The sequence below is a fragment of the Austrofundulus limnaeus genome, unplaced genomic scaffold (assembly GCF_001266775.1).
Source record: "Austrofundulus limnaeus strain Quisiro unplaced genomic scaffold, Austrofundulus_limnaeus-1.0 Scaffold22, whole genome shotgun sequence".
NCBI classification, from domain to species: domain Eukaryota; kingdom Metazoa; phylum Chordata; class Actinopteri; order Cyprinodontiformes; family Rivulidae; genus Austrofundulus; species Austrofundulus limnaeus.
This window is the reverse complement of record NW_013952424.1, coordinates 1,594,604-1,614,914: the sequence shown is the minus strand read 5'-3', so window position 1 is coordinate 1,614,914 and position 20,311 is coordinate 1,594,604. Positions and strand designations below refer to the sequence as shown.

Here is a 20,311-nt window from a genome sequence, read left to right as displayed (position 1 = left end):
TATATATATAACCTTAAAAATCATAAATACCTTGTTTTGTTCCATAAAATAGTGCAATTTCCTGATTAATACATTTAGATGTTCACTATGTTCCATTGTGAATGAAATGTGGTTTTAAGAAGTTTGCAAATCATTGCATTTTGTTTTCTTTTACATTTTATACAACTAAACATCATCTCCAAAATGATTGATGGGGAAAAAAAACTTCTTGAAGAACTCATCTCAGACAGAAGAGAAGGGGAAGGAGTCAATTGCATTATAACACCAGGGCCCTGGACTTATGAGGGATTGTGGATCATATTGCAAGTAAATATGAGAGCTATTGATTTTAACTGCACTCACACCTGCAGTACAACATCCATCAACAGAGGCAACGCAAGTCCACCTTTAACCTCCTGTTATTTACGTAATGGCTGTTGTTCAGCAGTGATCGGGGGCTGATGAGTCCTGTAAAAAAGGCGTTCAGGATGAAGCATTTATAGAACACAAGTGATGGGCTCAATGTGTCGCAGTGATATGAAGAGGTGCTGCACATTGAAAGATGTAATGGTAAGCCAAAAATCAATTTCAAAATGAATGAAAATTGGGTTAACAAAGTGGCTGTCTGTGCAGCCTCAGTGGAAAACAAAATATAGAGTATATCTGGGCCTGAATGAACTTCAACGCTCTAAATCGGAATGAAACAAACTCGCACAAGTTGGTGCACTGTCCTCAGGGCCTTAGCTAGCCTTCCTCTGGATCGGAAACAAGCAAGGTGCGCTTCCAGTTTCTGCCCTCCTCACTCACCCTCTCCCTGGCAGGAGGTAGACTTTTACAAAGGGATCGGAGAAGCCGTTGCTGTCCCGCGGCGCAAGGTTTCTGGCCTGCAGGACGTGAACTATCAAGTTGCCGAGCTGCTTGTCATAGTGGATTTGAAGCTGTAAAAGGAAACAACACATTTTGGACGTGTTCTGAAGCACTGAACGACACGTTAAAGTTTGACGCTTTGTTTCACACACCTGTATCTCTCCAGAGACGGGGTGGGACTGGGTCTTGGTTCCATCTGAGGTCTGAAAGATGTTAAACGTTAAAGTTAATCCATCATGAGCTCTTAATGTTGTAAAACCGATTTGTGATTTTGTGAAATCTCAGTAGAGCAGTTCTAAAGACGTCCTAATGGGACTGGCCTTGCTGCTGTGGCGCTTCTTGCTGACAGAGGGGGATCCTGGCTGAGCGGGGCTGGACGTCGCAGAGGTTGGGGCGGGGAGAGTGGAGGAAGAGCCGGACATGGGACCCTGCTGCTGTGACACTTTCTGCAGCTCAGCCGCCAGCTGTTTGGGATCCACACCTGGAGACCTGGGAGGTCTGTCCCCTATAGGTTCGCACATGCAGTCAGAAACAACCAACGAGGCAAACGAACGGCTGTTACATTTATCTTTCTAGCTCAGGATTATAACTGGATACATGGTTAGGCATGTGGGATTATGTACATAACGTTTAACGGATAATCATGAGCAAGGTCCGTTAACTGGACCGTGAACATTTTAAGGGCTGCACTTAAAATAAAACAAGACAATTCATAGCAAAACAATGTAAACCTAAAAGCAACACTGAAAACATAAAAGCCATTAATTAAAATGTAAATAAACAGAGGAAAAAGCAATTATTATAAGGTTGGATTTACCAAAAACCAGTCCAACCTACCTTTGTTGTGCTCATGAAGGTCCAAGTGGTGAGAATCCTCCGACTCAGCCAGCATGTTAAGATCACTAAGAAAAAAATTAATAAATAGTAAAATAAAACGTAAAAATGATAGGAAGTACAGTAAGAAAAAAACAAAAGCCCCTAAAMCCTATTAAGCACTATTAAGATAAATTACTAGAAAACTARTATAAATCTGAAATAAAATATAAATCTATTATTGAATTGAATAGATAAGAACTAAAACCTGTGAAGAAAGAGATTAAAAACAGTTAGACAAACATAATTGTTGAGGAAAACACAGGCGAGTAAATGAAGGGGTCAAAGGTCACACTCACAGTCTGARGCAGACTTCTGCCTCGTTACACAGCTGACCCACGAGTCCCTGCACTTCCTCGTAGGTTTTCCCCGTCAGAGGAACGCCGTTCCACTCCAACACTTGCATTCCTATGAACAATTTACCACCCGGAAAACAACAACACAAAACACAGCGTCGAGTCTGTTTTTCCTCTCATATTTGGCACATTGCAAACATTTCACTTCACACCACCAAAACAGTTAAACCTTGGAATTACCTTGTTAAGTGACAGAAGGTTTCAGTTTATCATATGAGCCAGAAAGAGATCACTTATCTTTTACATTTGCAAAGGCARATGTTTTTTTTAAAGAAATGTCAGCTCACACAGATCCACTCCAAACAGCAAGGAACACTTCTTCCTAAATAAAACCCACCCTGCATGCTGGCAGGACTTACACAGTTTGAAGCAGCGCATCAGAAGGGTCTTCTGTTTGCGGCGGTGCTCTGGAGCTGCGTGAGTGGGATTTGACAGGAAAAGCTACACTGGAGTTTCAAACCGCTCACACTCGTCACATTGGTAACACTTCACGGAAGAGGCTGAGCGTTCGGCACTCAGACAAATTCATCCGCGCGCGCCTCTCCTCTGTGACACTGAGCCTTCTACGCCTGTTGAATCTGACAGCATCCCTCTGCATTCACACCGAAAGAGAGATGGCGAGGCGCGGCGCTCCCACTGGCACGAGCGCCTACTCTGCGGCCGTTCTGCTCCGTGCTGATGACGGTGATGTGGCTGTTATTGGGGCTTAGTTGTCCTTGCAGCGAGCAACATGACAGATGCAACTTGGCTCTTGGACTGAGGCAACCACAAACACTGTCACGTCATTATAAACCGTAACGATTTCCTTTAGATTTAGAATAACAAAGGCGAGCATCTGAAACCATATGGAGACAGAGGCCAGACCTAAAACATACGATACAGGTGAAAGTGGCCTGGAATATTCCTCTCACTGCCTACAGATCACCAGTTTGGCAGTTTTCCAATGATCCAGGCCACGGTGTTACCAGCTGTCTGCCTACCCCCGCAAGTGAAATCAATAACACCTCATAAAATGCGTCCCACCTAATACACGTCACAGCACTATATCCTCAGGTGATGTCAGTGTGAGCTCTCTAAAGGTGAAATCACAGCTAATAAATCTGGGGGTTAAAGCATAACGGTAACGTGGTGACTTGGGAAACAGCGATCTGCAACCAATCCAGTTTTCGACTGACATAAATAGAAGAATTATGCCAGTTTGTATGTTAAAAGCATAAAATATGACGCTACAGTTGAGAGTAAATTGAATATTTCTGGCCTTTTTTACTGACAGGCCAGACACAAACTATCGCTTAAGGCATATCTTGATTGTGTCGTGAACAAATCTGTAAACAAATCTTCCAGCATTCCCATGCAGTGGTTGGGCACATCTTGGGGTTGTTTTGCCTGATTTGTTCTGGCATACTGACATCCTTACCAAAGGGAGAGACACTCTGGGTATTCCTGGCAGCTACAAATCTCTTACACTTTTTCTTTCCACACGAAGGACGAAGCATCTCTGCTTTTCATTGTCATTGGGTGAATGCCTGTTAAGGCACTCAACCTACTGATTTCATGTTTCTCTTTATTCTTTATTCCTCGGTTTCTTCCGTATGTTTTTTTGGACTCTAACTCCTACCGCAATTTTTGCGGTACTTCAACAATTCATACATCAAAACGTTCAGCTCATTCAGGAATGGTGTGCTATGACTTTTGGTATTTCAGCTTCTTTTACTTTTTTAGCTATTTCACTTTTTCGGCTACTTTTTTGCCATTGAAAATGAATGGGGCTATTTTCAACAACCTTAAAACCTTTCAAATAGCTTTTGAATCTTTACAAAACCTTACACAAATTGTTCTGGTTATGCTCTATTTTACTACATTATGCAAATTTTAGCTACTTTATGCCAATTTTAGCTACTTTTATGCTAATTTTAGCTGTTTTCTGCTATTTCAGCTAAAATTCTACTTCTTTTTGCTATTCTTCTGCCTTTTTCTGCTACTTTGTGCTAATTATGCTTCTTACAGTTGGTTTCTGCTATATTCAGCTACTTGCTGCCATTTTAGCTAATTTTTGGCTGTTATTAGCTAAAGTTAGCATTTTATGCTAAATACATATTTTTTTGTAGCTTTGACAACTTTTTTCTGCTAAATTCAGCAAACTTGTGCTCGTTATGCTTCCTTATGCTAACTAAAACACTTGTAGCAAAATTTTTAGCTGTTATGCTAAAAACTTCGGCTGTTTTAGCATATTTGCCAGAAATTATCCCTTTTTAATAGTTTTATGCAGTTTTTTTTCCCAAGTTTCATTTTTTACAACTTTTTCAACATCTGGTTGCCAATTAATACTAGTGTCTACAACATTTAGCTTATAATTATGCTAATTTTAGCTACTTTATGCTAATTTTAGCTGTTTTTTGCCCTTTCTGCTAAAATTCTGCTTCTTTTTGACATTCTTCTGCCTTTTTCTGCTACTTTGTGCCAATTATGCTTCTAACAGATGCTTTCTGCTATAGTTAGCTACTTGCTGCCATTTTAGCTAATAATTTGCCTTTATTAGCTAAAGTTAGCATTTTAAACTAAATACATTATTTTTAGCTTTTACAACTTTTTTCTGCTAAATTAAGCAAACATCTGCTTCTTATGCAACTAAAACGCAACTTTTTAGTTGTTACTTTCAAATTTAACTTATAATAATAATTTTGCTAATTCAGCTCAATTTCAGCTTCTTCAGCAGCTTTCAGCTTACATTTTCAGCAACAGGCATGCACACTTGCATTTTTGCAGGAAATGCAATTTCTCTAGTTATCGTTACTTTTCTCAACTTTTACTTCTGCTGTGACAATATTACAATACGGTTTTATTTGCTTTTATGACAAAGGTGTGTGAAATGTAGTCAAAGATCCTACCTTCAAGAACTTTTCCTGTTTGTTCGGCAGCTCCACCAGGCAGGACTTTGGCAACATAAGCTCCAATGTCTCCATTACTACCAGGGACCTCTTTTCCTCCAACTATACGGATACCTAAACCATTTCCTGTTGATCCACAAAAATAACAAAGTGGCTGATGAGTGGCATCATTATGTAATCTACAATCTTCCCAGAAGAAAATAAATTAAAGGCTTTTACATTAATGCTGGGTATGTATCAAAAGTTGTGCATCAATGAATTCCTCATTGATACATTTGAACACATTTTTCCTTAAAACTGGAAGCCTGAGCTGATAAATGTGACATAAAATGACCTACAGTCTATTTTTTTAATGCAAAACCAGAACCTCAGACATTTTATGCAATGACACTATTAAACATGGTAATTGAAGCAAGAACACTGAAGCAAATTTACTGTAATCATTTAATGTGTCTATGATTTCTTTTATTATGGACTGTTTCTTAATCACATAGGATAATCCTAAGTGTAAAAATTATGCCATTTTGAGGATGGCAATGACTGATGAGCCAAACCAAAAAGAAAGCCAATACATGTCTGAGATCTTTAAGCCTGAAGGAATTGTGGGAGAATTATAAGCAAAGCAAATGAAATGGATGATAAATACAACTAATGCTCTGTAAACCAATCAGGGTTCATGATGAGCACATTTTACCGTTCACATCCTTCTTCATTACCTCTCTTACTCTATGAAAATATGTTTATCAATAATTCTACTAATTTGAAGAAAAACTACGTAAAAGCTTTAAACAGTATGAACACTATAACAGCTTTGAGCAAAATGCGTTTGAAAGCATGCAGTCAGTAATGTTAGCTTGCAAGGCATGATCCTGTGAGCTGACCTTTTCCCCACACCTATCCCTGCATGCATTTTAACTTTGACTTTACCTGAGACGCTGCGGTCTTTGAGATCCCGCTGCAGTTTGACCCTGAGGTGAGGGAACGGATAGTATGGACCTTTTCCCTGCAGCCCAAACACAGTGAAGAGATGTTAATCACCTTGTCTCGGTATACGCACCCATGGTATTCTAAAACTGCTGAAAGCACTTTATTATTATTATTTTTGCTTAGATTTGAGATTTTGCATCTAAAAAATTACTTCTAGAAGCAAATCCTTCGATCATATAATACCCAAGTGAAGATTTTTGGCCATAACGGGCAGGCTACCCAAAAACCAATCACAACATATCTACAAACACCTATAATGAAATGTGAAACATTTTTTAGAAGAGTGATGGCTTGGCTGGGCCAGGATGCCTTCCTGTCATTAACGCAACCATAAACCCCTCTGTATACCAATGTACTTTAAAGCCAACTGTGGCACCATCTGTCCAACACTTGAAACTTGGCAGAAACTGAGACACAAAACCAGACATTAAGCCAAAAAAAAAAAAATACTGGAAAATATAGTTACTGAGGAACAAATGAACTGAGGCTTTTCAATGGCTCAGTCCAAGTCCAGACTTCAAACTACTGTAAATGTAGGGAGATTTTAAAATCGTTCTACTTCAACCCCTAAGGGGATCAGAAAAGTATCTATACAGCGGATAAAATAAGTATTGAACATGCCACCATTTTTCTCAGTAAAAATATTATTAGAGGTGCTAATGACATGAAATTTTCACCAGATACCAGTAACAACCCAAGTGATCCATACATACAAAGAAATCAAACCATAAATGTCCAGAAATGAAGTTATTTGTAATAATGTGGAATGGCACAGGGAAAAAGTATTGAACACATGAGGAAAGGGAGGTGTAAAAAGKCATGGAAAGCCAAGGCAACAGCTGAACTCTCAGTAATTAGAAAGCAAGCCTGCCCCTTGTCAGTGCAAGTTAATATCAGCTGGTTCAGTCCCAAATGATGGCCAGGTATCACACAAGAACCATCTGATGATGGGTAAAAGTAAAGAGCTCTCTCAAGACCTTCACAACCTTCTTGTTGCAAAGCATAATGATGGCATCGGTTACAGAAGAATGTCTAAACTTCTGAAGGTTCCAGTGAGCACTGTTGGGGCCATAATTCAGAAGTGGAAAGAACATTATTTCACCATAAACTGACCACGACCAGGTGCTCCTCACAAGATTTCTGACAGAGGAGTGAAAAGAATTATCAGAAGAGTTGTCCAAGAGCCAAGGACCACTTGTGGAGAGCTTCAGAAAGACCTGGAATTAGCAGGTACGATTGTTTCAAAGAAAACAATAAGTAATGCACTGAACCACCTGTCTGGTCAGATGAGACCAACATTGAACTGTTTGGATGCCAGAATACACATCATGTTTGGAGGTCAAATGGCACTGCACATCAGCCCAAAAACACCATACCAACAGTGAAGTTTGGAGGTGGGAACATCATGGTGTGGGGTTGTTTTTCAGCAAATGGTACTGGCAAACTTCAAATAATTGAAGGAAGGATGAGTGGAAAAATGTACAGAGACATTCTTGATAAAAATCTGCTTCCATCTACCAGGATGATGAAGATGAAATGTGGCTGGACATTTCAGCAAGACAATGAGCCCAAACACAAAGCCAAGGAAACTCTCAGTTGGTTTCAGAGAAAGAAACTAAAGCTGCTGGAATGGCCCAGCCAATCACCTGACCTGAATCCAACAGAAAATCTATGGAAAGAACTAAAGATCAGAGTTCATAGAAGAGGTCCACGAAACCTTCAAGATTTGAAGACTGTTTGTGGAAGAATGGGCCAAAATCACACCTGAGCAATGCATGCCACTAGTTTCTCCATACAGGAGGCGTCTTGAAGCTGTCATTGACAACAAAGACTTCTGTACAAAGTATTAGATAAATTTCAGTAAGTGTGTTCAATACTTTTCCCCTGTGCCATTCCACATAACTTCATTTCTGGACATTTATGGTTTGATTTCTTTGTATGTATGGATCACTTGGGTTGTTACCGACATCTGGTGAAAATTTCATGTCATTAGCACCTCTAGTAACATTTTTACTGAGAAAAATGGTGACGTGTTCAATACTTATTTTACCCGCTGTATATCCATCCATCAATCCATAACTACAGTAAACACAGAGTGCCAATGAASACTGTTTAAAAGACCGGGGGCTAAAATTCCTCCTCAACAATTTGACATGTTTTATTGTTCTTTTTTGTAATTATGTAAATTTAAGGTTTGGCAAGGACCAAATAAGTATGCAAATAAATTAAAGTATCTGTCCTGTTTTACCTGTCTCTTTTCCTGTCCATTCTCTGGCCGTCCATCTCTTGGTTTGTCAAACCAGTCTGTCTCCTCTCGTCTAAGGTGGTAGGCTTCAGGAATGAAACACAAGCACTGCTTCAAAAACCAATCAGTAGATCCGGGTGCTTACACCCTACTCACAAATGGATTTTGTATTTGTAAAAGGGATTGCATGCCATTAGCCAAAATTCAAAGTGTTAAATGTGAATGACAGAAACAAAGACATGAGGACAGCACAAGAGGGAATAAAAAAGTTTGTGGAAAAAAAGCAGAAAAATAAAGCAGTTTGAAGGCTAATAAAACACATTTAATATGGTACACATTTATATTCTAAACATGTAGGGCAGAAAATTTCCAAGAATGTAAATATTGAGTATACATACTGTATTATTAATGTTCTTTAATTAAAAGTTAACATTTCCACCAAAACATTCTTTTGTATTAAATCAGGACTTTAATTTTATGTTTATCTTGCCCAACATTTGGAAGGTGTGCATTTGTGTTAGCAGGTTAATATATGAATTAATAGATAACTAATAGTAATACTCTACCATTAGCTGCATCGTCTCTGTTCAAAGCCATCAGGGAATCACTTAGAGCTGGAATCAGGACAAATTGTTTTGTAAAGTGAAATAAGTGGAATTAGCATTCTTACAAATTTTTATCACACAAAAAAATAACAGTTCTGTGTTTTAAAATTGAACAGGTTTATGGTGCTTTGTAGTAAAGAACAGATTCATAATTTTTCATGTACTCCTATGTCAAAACTGCAAATGTAGGCGCAAGTATTTTAATACTACTACTACTAATAATAATTATTATAATAATATATTTTAATATATTATGTGGGTAAATTAATCTCATACAACCATATAAACTGCCCCTTGTGCAGTTGTTAGATAGAAAAAATCTGTAATCTGCAAATGTCTCTTAGACGTACAGTTCTGTATAAAAATTTAAAACCATCCTTCACTTCTTTATGTTTTGCTTTCAAGAAGCCAGACTTTCATGCAACCTTTTAAAGTGGTCTTGATCAAAACTTCTGGCTTTCTGAAGGTCTTTCAGAGTTTTTCTTTGAACTTGGGCAGTTTTATACTCTCTGTCCAGCCCTTATACCTATTAAAAGATTTTTATGCAGGAGATGGGGGCCATCAAAGATTAGATACAGGACCAGAAAGTCGCTTTATGTAAGCTACATTTACAGCTAAATGCTTCATGGAATCACTTTGGTGTGCTACATTATTTTTTATGTTATCTTTGGAACTTTTTCATAGACTGAATGACAGAAATAGCACCAAAAAGTGTGATAGTGAGACTGTAACGAAGTGCCTAAGTAGGCACTAAGTTTGGAAGCATAGTGGCTTGTGGGTTAGCACCTGGGGTCTTTCTGTACGGGGTTTTATAGTCTCCTCATGCTTGCGTGGGTTTTTTTTCTGGGTACTCTGGTTTCCCCCACAGACCAAAAACATGTACTTTGTTGCTTTCAGGCCCAGGCCTCCCTTGCAAAAGAGATCTACAATCTCAGTCGGATTTGTGTTGTAAATAAAAAGCTGTTTGTCATATTTTGCAAAACACTGATTCATTCATTGATTTGTAAAGCTGTTTTATGTCTGAATGATTCTGAGGTAAGATTAAGTGGGCTAACAAACAAAAAGTCTTTCAAATGTTCATGTATTGAATAGTCAATGTCGTAAGAAAACTAGTGAAAGAGCACCAGAAAGATTCTTTCAAAAGTCTGACTTCCTGAACATAAAATGGAAACAATAAAAACACTTATCTGTACAGCACTATATATTAAAATAGCAGCTAAATACTTATCTTGATAATGTGCTTTATGGTTATATTTTTGAGTAAAGTAAGAAACTTGAGGATGACAAAAATTAACTGTTTCAGGCAGGTTAAGAAAGGGGTTCTCTATACAAAAGAGTAACCCCTCTTGGTGTATACTTGTAACTTGTCAGACCTGTTGCATCTGCTACATTCTCAAAAAAAATTTTTTTTTAAAGACAATGGAAAAAAAAATCCGATGACATAAAATGACTCCTTTGAATTTCCATGGGAATCCAGGTGGTATTCTTTAAAAATGAGACATATGGTTGTAAATCAATTGCAACTGATAAAAGAGCCCACCAAGCACCAAAACAAATAGGAGAAAAAGAACAGAGAAAATTCAAGCACCAAAAATCTGTTGGTATATCACACCGAAACACAAACATTTAAGACAGGACATGCAAGGTAAAGTTTTATATTTATTGCACACACAAACATGTTGCCACCAATCATGATGCATTTTGATAAAAAAAAAAACAGGTCCCTTGGGACTATTTTTCACATTTTTTTCGAAGAATGCCACTAATCTTCAACTGAGTGTTACATTAAACAATTTGCATTAAATCTCAATTATCAAATCTGAATTTAATTTTCAGCTAGAAGCAATGATAAGGAGATATTTCAAAAATGACTAAATTCTGGCTCAATTGAGCAAATACAGGAGGCTTTTTTTCCCCTTTTTTTCCAAATGTAACCTAACTTTTAAAAGGTTTATTCTGCTTGTGTAGTCTAAAACTTTGTATATCATGCAGGAGTATAAAATATAATTCAAGATGAACACAAAATAACATGCTTTAAATTAATAAACACTTTAGTAAAGGAAAACTTCCCCACAACATATAGCTATAACTTAAAGTTTGCACAATGGCATGCAGCATAGTATAATTTTGCAGTTTGTGGAAAGAAAAAAATAGTTTCAAGTCTACAAAAGAAACGTTACAAAGACATGCATGCACACAAGATCTTTTCATGCAGATTTGATTTACTGGCACTAGAAAATAATAAGAACATGCAGACTTTGAGTTAGTAAAGATGATAATTTTATATAAGTGCAAAATACATGCAGTGCAAGCATGTGTTTATAAAATTCTGAAAATGAAAATAGTTTTAGTACGTTTTTACCTTCACTATCTGACATTGTGCCCTGAAGATCGTCCAGCAGTGCATAACCCCTACCCCTGGTTGGTTCTTCCCTTATGTGTTGCTGCTGTTGTGAATCCTGTAAGGACAGGCAAGAACCAAACTGGTCCCTTGAGTCAGCTGAAATAGGGGGCAGAGGGCCAGCTGATGCCCGTGCCATGCCCATAGGCTGTCCAACAGGACTCAGTGGACTCTCTTCCTCTGAGTTCTGGGCCACTATAGGTATTCGTCCACGGCCACTTTGCACAATGGGAAGGCTAGTGGGTTTGGTGCGACCAGAAGGGGTTTGATAACTTGGACCATCTCCAGATGTTTCTCCATCTCCTTTAAGCCTCAATGAAGAACTTGAGAGATCCCTTTTAATTGACAAGTCCAGGCCATAGCAAGACGTAGGCCTTGATGATGGTCTTGAACGACTACCGCTGGGATAGGCCGAGTCTAAACCCAAGCTCTGACTCAAGTTTAGTGACCCAGCCAAGTTGGCCCCCAAGGTTGACCCAAGGTACTTTTGTTGCTCTGCAATATTTTTCCGAAGACCAAAGGTAATCTCATCCTGCATGAGCCGACTTGATCTTGGGGATGCACTGGTGGATCCCAGATAGCTGGTATAATCAGTTTCTAATCCTCGGCTATCTGTGATAGATGAATACTTGGAGACTTTAGGCTCTAGTAATGGAGTTTTATGTTTTTGGTACAACATAGATGCAGGAAGTTGTTTGGCTGCCTGCTTCTCAAGAGTAAGTCGACTGATGCTGTACTTATCCGACTTGGGATAATGCCTTTGGGAATAACTGGAAATACTAGAGCTTGGGGTATAATAGTGTTGGGAGAGACCTGTCAGTTGTTCTAGGTTTTCTGTCCCACCAGTACTTCTTCTAAACTCTTGTTTGAGCTGCTGCTTCAGAAGTTTTAGTTCATAGGGTTCCTCCATTGTATCTTCTTCATCAGGGGCTTTCCCAAAAGTATGGAGTCTGGAAGTAGAGCCCAGGTATTCAGTAGACCCAAGATCTGCAGCACTTCTACGCAACAACTTTTCAGCCTTTGCCAGCTCCCTCTCAACCAAACTATAAGATGAAGACAATCCTGTAGAGGTCTTAGCTAGCTCTGCAGCATCTTCCAGTAGCATATAACTTCGAGGTGTGTGATGATCTACATCTGTATAATAAGAATCAGAGACAGCTGACATTGGGCTTTCTGCTATAGTTCCTACCTCCAAGGCTCTGAGGTCCAGATGGTTACCATATTTGTCATACTTGACACCAAGGTAAGCTGATGATGTGGGATCAGGTTGACGGCTAATGACATCATATTTAGTTGCATCAAGTTCTGAGAGAAGGGCTGCTTGTCTGGCAGCTTTTTGCTGTAACAAAAGCATCTGGTGGTAGCTCTCCTGTTGGGCAGTAGTGAGAGAAGGAACAGAGGAGTAGATGGAATGAGATTGGTAAGACTGTGGTGTTTGATAGATTGACTGCTGGTACTGGCTTTGAGGATATTGGTACTGAGAATATTTTCCATATTCATGCTTGGTTTGAGGCGGGACAAAATCATCAAGTTCTGCATGAGGAGCTGTCCTAGGACGTTCAAGACCAACACCCTCAATTTCCTCATCGTCACCGGCTTCTCGGACACCCCTAGTCTCTCGGATGTTACTAACCTCACTGTCTGACATGTAATCTCTATCCTCTGCAACACTTTGTAAGTAGGCCCTTTCCCTTTTCTCTCTTTCTTTTAGAAGTGCATCTTTTCTGCGGTTAATTCCCATCTCTAAATATCTAAGCTTAGCATCAATCTCTTTCTCTTCTTCATCTAATTCTGCCTGTCTTTTGCGGAGCTTGGAAGACTCGCGCTCCACTAGATCTAGCTCGCGATCAATGTCTTGTAGGATCTTGGCTCGTGCCATGTTAGAATTGCGACACATTCTTCGGCGAGCAGAACCAGTGGTGTATGCTGTCTGGCCACTGGTTGTTGATTCTTCCTCAGATGGTGGATTGGGGAGAGTCCTCTTCACCTTCTTTTGAGTGCCAGTTGGTGTGCCACCTGAGCTTTTTCCCTGTAAGTAAAAGAATGATTTTAGACTTGTAGGAAGTTAATTGAAGAAATCCCCTTAATAAAGAAGCCAATGAGTTACTTGGTGCACATGAAATGAAAACACTTATTCTAAACAATTATTTTAAAATTAATATTTATAAATATTTTATAAAAAATAAAATAATAAAAAATCAGGAGGGTATTATTTAAAATGTATCGACATTACCAGTGAAATGTTTTAGAACACCCTCATTTTTCCAGTTTTTTTATTTGAAATTCAAGCAGCTCAAGTGCAATGAACAGCTTGAAAGCATACAAATCTAAGTACTGAACTGCCAGAGGTTTAAAATATGTAAGGTTACCCAAAACTGAAAGTCAAGGTGTCTGAGAATCCAGTTGTATTCAGCATCACAATAAACTCAGAAACTGGAGGAAACTCTGAAGAGGTGTGGCAGACTCAGAACCAAAACAGCATCAGATGACAAGTTTCTGAGAGTCCACAGCATGTGTGATAGACAGCTCACAAGAAAATCATGTCTAAGGCTTCAGAATAGGAAAAAGAGGCTTGCCTGAACCATGACACACCACCAGTGGACCAGTCAAGACTGGAAGAAAGTGTCGGTGCTGACCGATGAAAATAAATTTGAAATCTGCAGCAGTACATCATGCAAGACTTAGTATAGTTTTTCAGTGTGTGACAACTGTTAAACATGGAGGAAGAAGTGTGATGATCTGGGAATGTCTTGTTGGATCTGGGGTTGGGTCTGCCACACCTCCTCCCATCAGAGTTTCCACCAGTTTTAAGGGCATTGTGATGGTGAAGGAAACTGCACTCTCAGACGCATTGACTTTCAGTTTTGGGTACCCTAACCCTTTTTAAACCTTTGACAGTTCAGCAATTACCTCTGTACCCTTTCTTTTTTGTAGAACATATTCTTTTTTGTAGAATATATTGCATACTTTCATTTACAGTATATAATATAAAATTGAACACGTAAAAACAGTACTCACTGCATGGCCATCACCATACTGGTTGACTGTTGCTCTGTCCTCTCCTGTTGGACTCATGGGCTTAGGGTCAGACATGGACCGCTGAATAGTTTTAAATCCTCTAGGACTTGCTGGAGATGTTTTTGATGGGTCTGTACTGTCCCTTAGCTTTTGTGGGCTTGTGTCTCCTAGTGACTTATCATAGGATGCAAACTCAAGAGATTTGCTAGGTGAAATGCAAGGGGATATGGGGGAATACAACACTTTGGGAGACTTCGGAGGGGCTTGAAGAGAAGAAAACTCTGGTTTAAGGTTAGAGGATTGGGCAATTTCTAGGGGAGTAAGTCGTTTCTTTGGTGAGGTCCTTTCTGAGTCTGACAACTCCATTTTAGTGTCCATTCGAATATTTCCCTCTGAGTCAGTTTGAATAGAAATTTCAGTGTGGGCTTGAAGAGACACCTCTGAATGGCCACCTCTATCACCCCTGGCAGTACGTGGACGACTTTGTCGGCTTCTATTCTGAGCCTCCCATTCTTCTTGATCCTCATCATCAGTCTGCACACAGCTATCAACACTCTTTTTAGCACTTTTCTTTTTTCTTCCTGCTGTGTAAGCTCTGCTAACGGCTTCATCCTCCTCATCTGTCTGGCACCCACTATCAGTGATCTTTCGAGAAAGTACCGTGCCATCGGGCCCCAGGACAATTGCCTCCTGTATGCCATGTCCTGGTATGTCCCCACCTGGGTACATTTGACGAAACTTTTGCTCTTCGAGTTGTAAACGTAGCTGTTCTTGAAGCTTCTGTATCTGCTCAAGTTGTTGCTGCTGCTGTGCATAGGTTTCTTTTTGCAACATGAGGTGAGCCTGTCTTTCTTCTTCCTGTTGTGTCAGTATCTGCTGCTTCATGACTTGCAACTCCTCTAATTCCTTCTGAACCAGGAGCTGCTCTTGTTCACGGAACCGCTGAATCTCCTGTCGCTCCCATTCCAATTCTTCAGCCAGGTGTTGCTGCTTGAGCTTTTCCATTTCTAGCCTCTCGCGTTCTGCCTGATACTGACCATCCCCAGGAATCATGGGAGAGGAAAGAGCCTCCAGTGAAGCAGCTATAGCCTCCAGAGATGCATCAGTATAGGAGTCAAGGGTTAAGGATGTTGCTGCTGTAGTGGTACCATTAACACAAGTAGAAGCCCCTCTCAAGACCTCCAGATTGAGTGGTGCATCTTCTGATGTAGTAGTAGGAATGGTTGACAGAAAACTTTGGGATCGTGTAAGTGGCAAGTTCTGGAGGTTAGACAGGGAAGGCATGGTGTCACTTGTGTGCATACCTGCAACAGCATTATATGTTGTAGTAAATATAGATCCAGGCTGGGTAGTAATTGCATATGTAGATGGTATTGGTGCTGCAACAGATGAATAAACCACTCCATTTGAGGACCTCAAAACACTGGTTGTGCCAAAAAGTGAAGAGACATCACTTGTGACACTGGTTTGTGACTGGGATGGGATTGTCATTCCTGCATAACCTCCTTTCTTGGAGTAGTCAACAGCTTCACCTGTCAAAAATTAAAAGTATATTTTTAGTCCAAATATGGTAGAACGTTATTAAAATTGAAGCAAGCCATGCCTTACCAAATAAAAAAATGATCGAAAGAAAATAAAAGGCGCAGGCACATGCAAAAAAATGATGTTGAACAAAAAAAAAAAAAGAAATTCCATGCAAAGCAAATTCAAAATGGGAAACAAAAAAATGTCACATTAGCCATAAATAAGCGGAGGCACTTCAAAGTGACATTTAAGTGACAGGTCTGCAATGTCACAGCACTGACCTGCATCCGATATCTTTGCCGAGGTGAGATCTACTGCACCTTCTGTTGTGGTAATGAAATTATAGCTGTTCTTACTTTTGTACAGGAATAGACCAGCTTCAGCTAGGTTCGTGTCTGACATAGATGGTTTAATTCCACCAAACCCCCTCATACCATAAGGTGATCGATCATATTGATAATGATCATCACGGTATCCAAAACGATCTTCGGGTAGGGGTGTGGTAGGTTGCTGAGTAGCGCAACTTCCTGCAAATGGGAGTTTGTACACGACATCACAGCATACAGCTCTTTTTCCTGCTGTCAGATCCACTGGTTTGCCATCATCTGTGATTACAGCTGTAACAACATCTGCAGATGAAGCATCCACGGACACCACAGTATTGAAAGGTTTTGTTGTGCTGAGATCAACAGCTCCTGCTACTGTAGTTCTCCCTGTAGTTAGTCCATTGGCAACACAGCCTGCAACAGATGGGGGTCCAATAGTGACCGGAGTGGTTTGAAAACCTCCTATATTTGTGTTTGATCCAATTGAGAGGTTAATTGGAATTTCTGTAGTAACAAGAGTAGATGGCTGAGCATCAACTGGTCGATATATAATTTGAGAAACTGGTTCAAATGCTTTGTTTTTAGTTAGCTGAAGAGGCACTGAAGATGTTTGAGAGATGTCGACATTGTCACATCGCTGAATTGTGGCAGCACAGGTCACAATGGTGATGCTATCAGTGACAATAGAAACAGTGGATGATTCAGGGCTTAGGTTGACCACAGGTGATTGTACTGCACTCTTCTGACGACTGACTTCACTTGTAAAGGACTGACGTCTTGAATCAGGGCCAGTAGACAGATCAACACCATTCATGTTTGAGTCAGAATCCACTTTCACAGTTCTAAGATCAACAACCTCAGAAGGTTGAGAGGCCTGTTCATTCGGTGCTGCCATCTGAGGTTTAGCTTTCTCCATTGAGATTGGGACACCATTTGCCCTTGGAGCTGGTACTGGTGGAGGTGTTCTTTCATGAACAACAGAGACAGTGGTTCTTTGAACTTCTGTAGTAACCACTTGAGAGATGAGGTTAGGCATAACAACAGGTGGCTGTGCTGAGGCTGATATGGCCTCAATTATATGGCAAGAACTAGATACATGTTTTTCTGGGCTACAAATTTCTTGGCTTTCAATAGATTCTGTGACACGTGTGTATGCCAGAGGCACCTTGGTTGTTTGAGGTGGAGTTGGGTGTTCCTGGTGCTGTGAAAAGGACTGTGGTTGAGGCTGTGGTTGGTAATAACTTTCTGGCTGAACTTGCTGTGAACGGGGTGGTGGCCCAGGGCTGGAGAAAGCTTGAGTTGTGATACTTTCAACTGGAGAGCTAGGCTGAGATGGCAGTGTGATGACTACATATGTGTCACGAAGATTGCTGGCATATCTTGGAGAAGAAGGAGACTTTGGTGAGGGCTGGAAAGTCTTTCTTTCTGAAGAGGGACTCAGATTGAGGACTGTGTCACTATGACTTGTGGGAAGTACAGTGGGTCTTGATGGATATGGGGCATGAGCAGGTGAAGGTGGCTGTGAACCAGGCTTTGGTGCAATAGGTGGTTTGGTGCCATGTCCTTGTCTGTGACTGTCTCCAATCCCCGGAGGAATGACTGGCTTTGGCGGAACAGGAGGGGGAACATGAGGTTTATATGTTGGAGTAACCGTTTGTCTTACAGGAGATCCTTGTGGTGTAGTCACAGACACTGACTCTGTCTTTTTCAGTGGAACTGGGGCCTGAGATGGGAGAGGAATAGGAGCTTTTCTGGGGAAAACAGTAGGTTTTGGTGGAGTGGGGGGAGGCAGTGGTGGTGCAACAGGTTCTTCTGATTTTTCCTGAGAGTTAGCTCTACGCAAGACATTTGGCTTAGGTGGGACAGGTGGGGCTGTTGACACTACACTTGATATGCTGGGTGTGTACTGGGGGACTGTGGGTAAAGGTGATACACTGGCAATCACAGGGGCTGCTGATCTTGGGAATGTACTTGTTAAGTCTACAATATCAACCTGTGATTCTATGATTGTGGTGTGGGGTTGCTGATCTGACGAGGATAATGGAGAAGACTCAGAAACCTCATTTACAGGCCCAGTTTCCATTTCTGGTTTCATATCTGATACTGTATCTTTCTCTTCTTTGTGACCTGTTGTCTCATCATCAGAGGATAACTCTCCTGAAGAGCACTGAGTCACCTTTAAGTCTGGAATAGGATGGAGGGCTTTTTTCATTGCAGCAATTTCCACTTCTGGCTCAGGCTGAGTTGGACTTGTTCCAGGAGTCAGAACTCTTTTCATTAGCTCTTCATAGGCAGCTTCAGCATCYAACAGTGGTTTCCCATCATTGCCTAATGTTATTGTGCTGTCTTTGGAGAAGGTATTCTCAGCAGGTTGTAGCACAATTTCTGGATTAGGCATGTCACTTTTTGGCTTCATGTTCTCATATTCCTGCTCAAGCTGCATGAACTCCTTTCTCTTCTTTATCATGTCTTCATAAACTTCATCAGGTGACCTAAGCTTTTTAGGCTGAACAGGAACTGTCATTTTCTCTGGCTCTTCCAAGTCAGACGAATTGTCAATAAAAGTTGAGTAGGCATAATCCTCAATAAGCATGCCTCCATAAAAAGACTCTTTTTCAGGTTGAATCTCAACTTTTTCAGCTGTTGGAGACTTAGCCCTCAGCAAAATTTCCTCATATGCCTCATCAGCAGATTTGAGAGGTTTTTTATGTTTATCAGCATTATGATCATCTGTTGGAGAGTGAAGAGACACCGAAGTTGGCAAGTGATATGTTTTCTGAACTGCTGCTATCTTCGCAGCGTGAATTTCAAACCCCTCAGGATCTGAATCGATACTCGGGGAAAAGTCAGAGCAGGATGATCGTCTGATCTCCTCCATTTCTGCTTCTTGCCTTTGTTCTTCGGTTGGTGAGGCATCTTCGATAGGAGAAAGGTTGCTTGGTGGTGTCTTTGAATGTTCTCGCCTCCTCTGGGCTCGAATCTCCTCTTTGTCTTTCTTTGACTTTTTTCCTGAGCTCTTCTGTTTTTCTTGCTCCCTGAGTAGTTCTTCCTCCTCTCGTAACTCTTCTTCCTCAGAAGAGTCTTCAATGGTTGGCAGCATTTGACCAGCTTGTCTATGTTTGGCTTTTCTGTGCTGTTTACCCTCACCTGTACGAATATGGCTTGGACTGCTGTCACTGTCTTCGTCCAGTGATGAGAGGGACGTTGGGGATGTTCCCGGAGTGAAGCTAGATGCATGCAAACTAGATGACCCCTCACCCCTGGATCGGTCATCTGGAGAGTCAGTCAGACTTTCCATTTCTGGCTCTCCATCAGCATTGGGTATACGTATAGGGATGCTGGTTGCGTTAAGTTCCATAGTTTGGAATTTGCGAACTGCAGCACTGCTTTGATTTTCCTCTTCTTTTTGTTCTTGTTCTTCCTTTTTGTCAACTTCAGGTTTATCCAATGTGGCTGTAAGTTCTTTATCGTAATCATCATCTGGACTTATAGTGGTTTTCTTTGTGAGTCGCCTGGCTTTTCCTGATACGCTTTTCTCTACAGTCTCTGTTTTCTTTTGCTCAGTTTGTTTCTTCTCATTTTCTCTGATCTTTCGTCTGACTAGATTTTCTTCGTCAGACGGGGAGGCGTCCTCATTCTCACTCATTTCAATGATCTGTTTTCTGATAAAATCCTCATCCTCCCCTGATATCGGGCTYTCTTTTTCAAAGCTTTCACTGCTATCGTCCAAGGAATCTGCCTTGACATCCATTGGCACAAGGAGCCTTTTCTTTGTGGTACTGTTGTCATTCTTCTCGGAAAGGCCTTTGTCCTCTTCCGAACTTGGAGAATCAGGTGAGAGAGGAAAAACCTCCAACTTTCGCCTGGTCTTTAGAGTATCTGTTTGCATTTTCTCCTCCTGTGTGCTTCCCTGGGCCTCAAGAATGGGAAGAACAGAGCTTTCTAGTTTTGACAAGTCTGAGGGGCTGGTGGGACTGCCTTCCTTGACCTCCACTTTTACTTCAGGCTCTTTTGATGTCTCCATCGTTTCGATCTGATGGATTGGGGAAAAAAAAACAATTATCAACATTTTCAGAAGATTTTCTATCTCAATGTACACCGTTTAATATTACACAAATATTAAAATAAGTGAATAATGATACAACCTATTGCTACATGAGCTAAATACTATTTTCACCTTATTGTCAACAGGCATAGCTTTAGATTCCATTTTCTTCTCCTTGTTCTCTTCATTTGAGCCTT

General features: G+C 40.5%; 1 protein-coding gene across 4 annotated transcripts in view; it reads right to left on the bottom strand.

Annotated features, from left to right (window-relative positions):
- Positions 1 to 20,311, bottom strand: part of pcloa (piccolo presynaptic cytomatrix protein a) — a gene marked incomplete at its 5' end in the record, with an annotated part of 51,489 nt that overhangs the window by 11,990 nt on the left and 19,188 nt on the right. For all 4 annotated transcript variants that reach the window (XM_014004174.1, XM_014004176.1, XM_014004175.1 and 1 more), the window contains 12 exon segments: positions 787 to 917; positions 999 to 1,049; positions 1,167 to 1,351; positions 1,684 to 1,748; positions 2,019 to 2,127; positions 4,964 to 5,089; positions 5,891 to 5,966; positions 8,199 to 8,281; positions 8,762 to 8,809; positions 11,163 to 13,230; positions 14,220 to 15,751; positions 16,025 to 20,102. In XM_014004174.1, coding sequence (XP_013859628.1) covers positions 787 to 917; positions 999 to 1,049; positions 1,167 to 1,351; positions 1,684 to 1,748; positions 2,019 to 2,127; positions 4,964 to 5,089; positions 5,891 to 5,966; positions 8,199 to 8,281; positions 8,762 to 8,809; positions 11,163 to 13,230; positions 14,220 to 15,751; positions 16,025 to 20,102 — 8,552 coding nt within the window.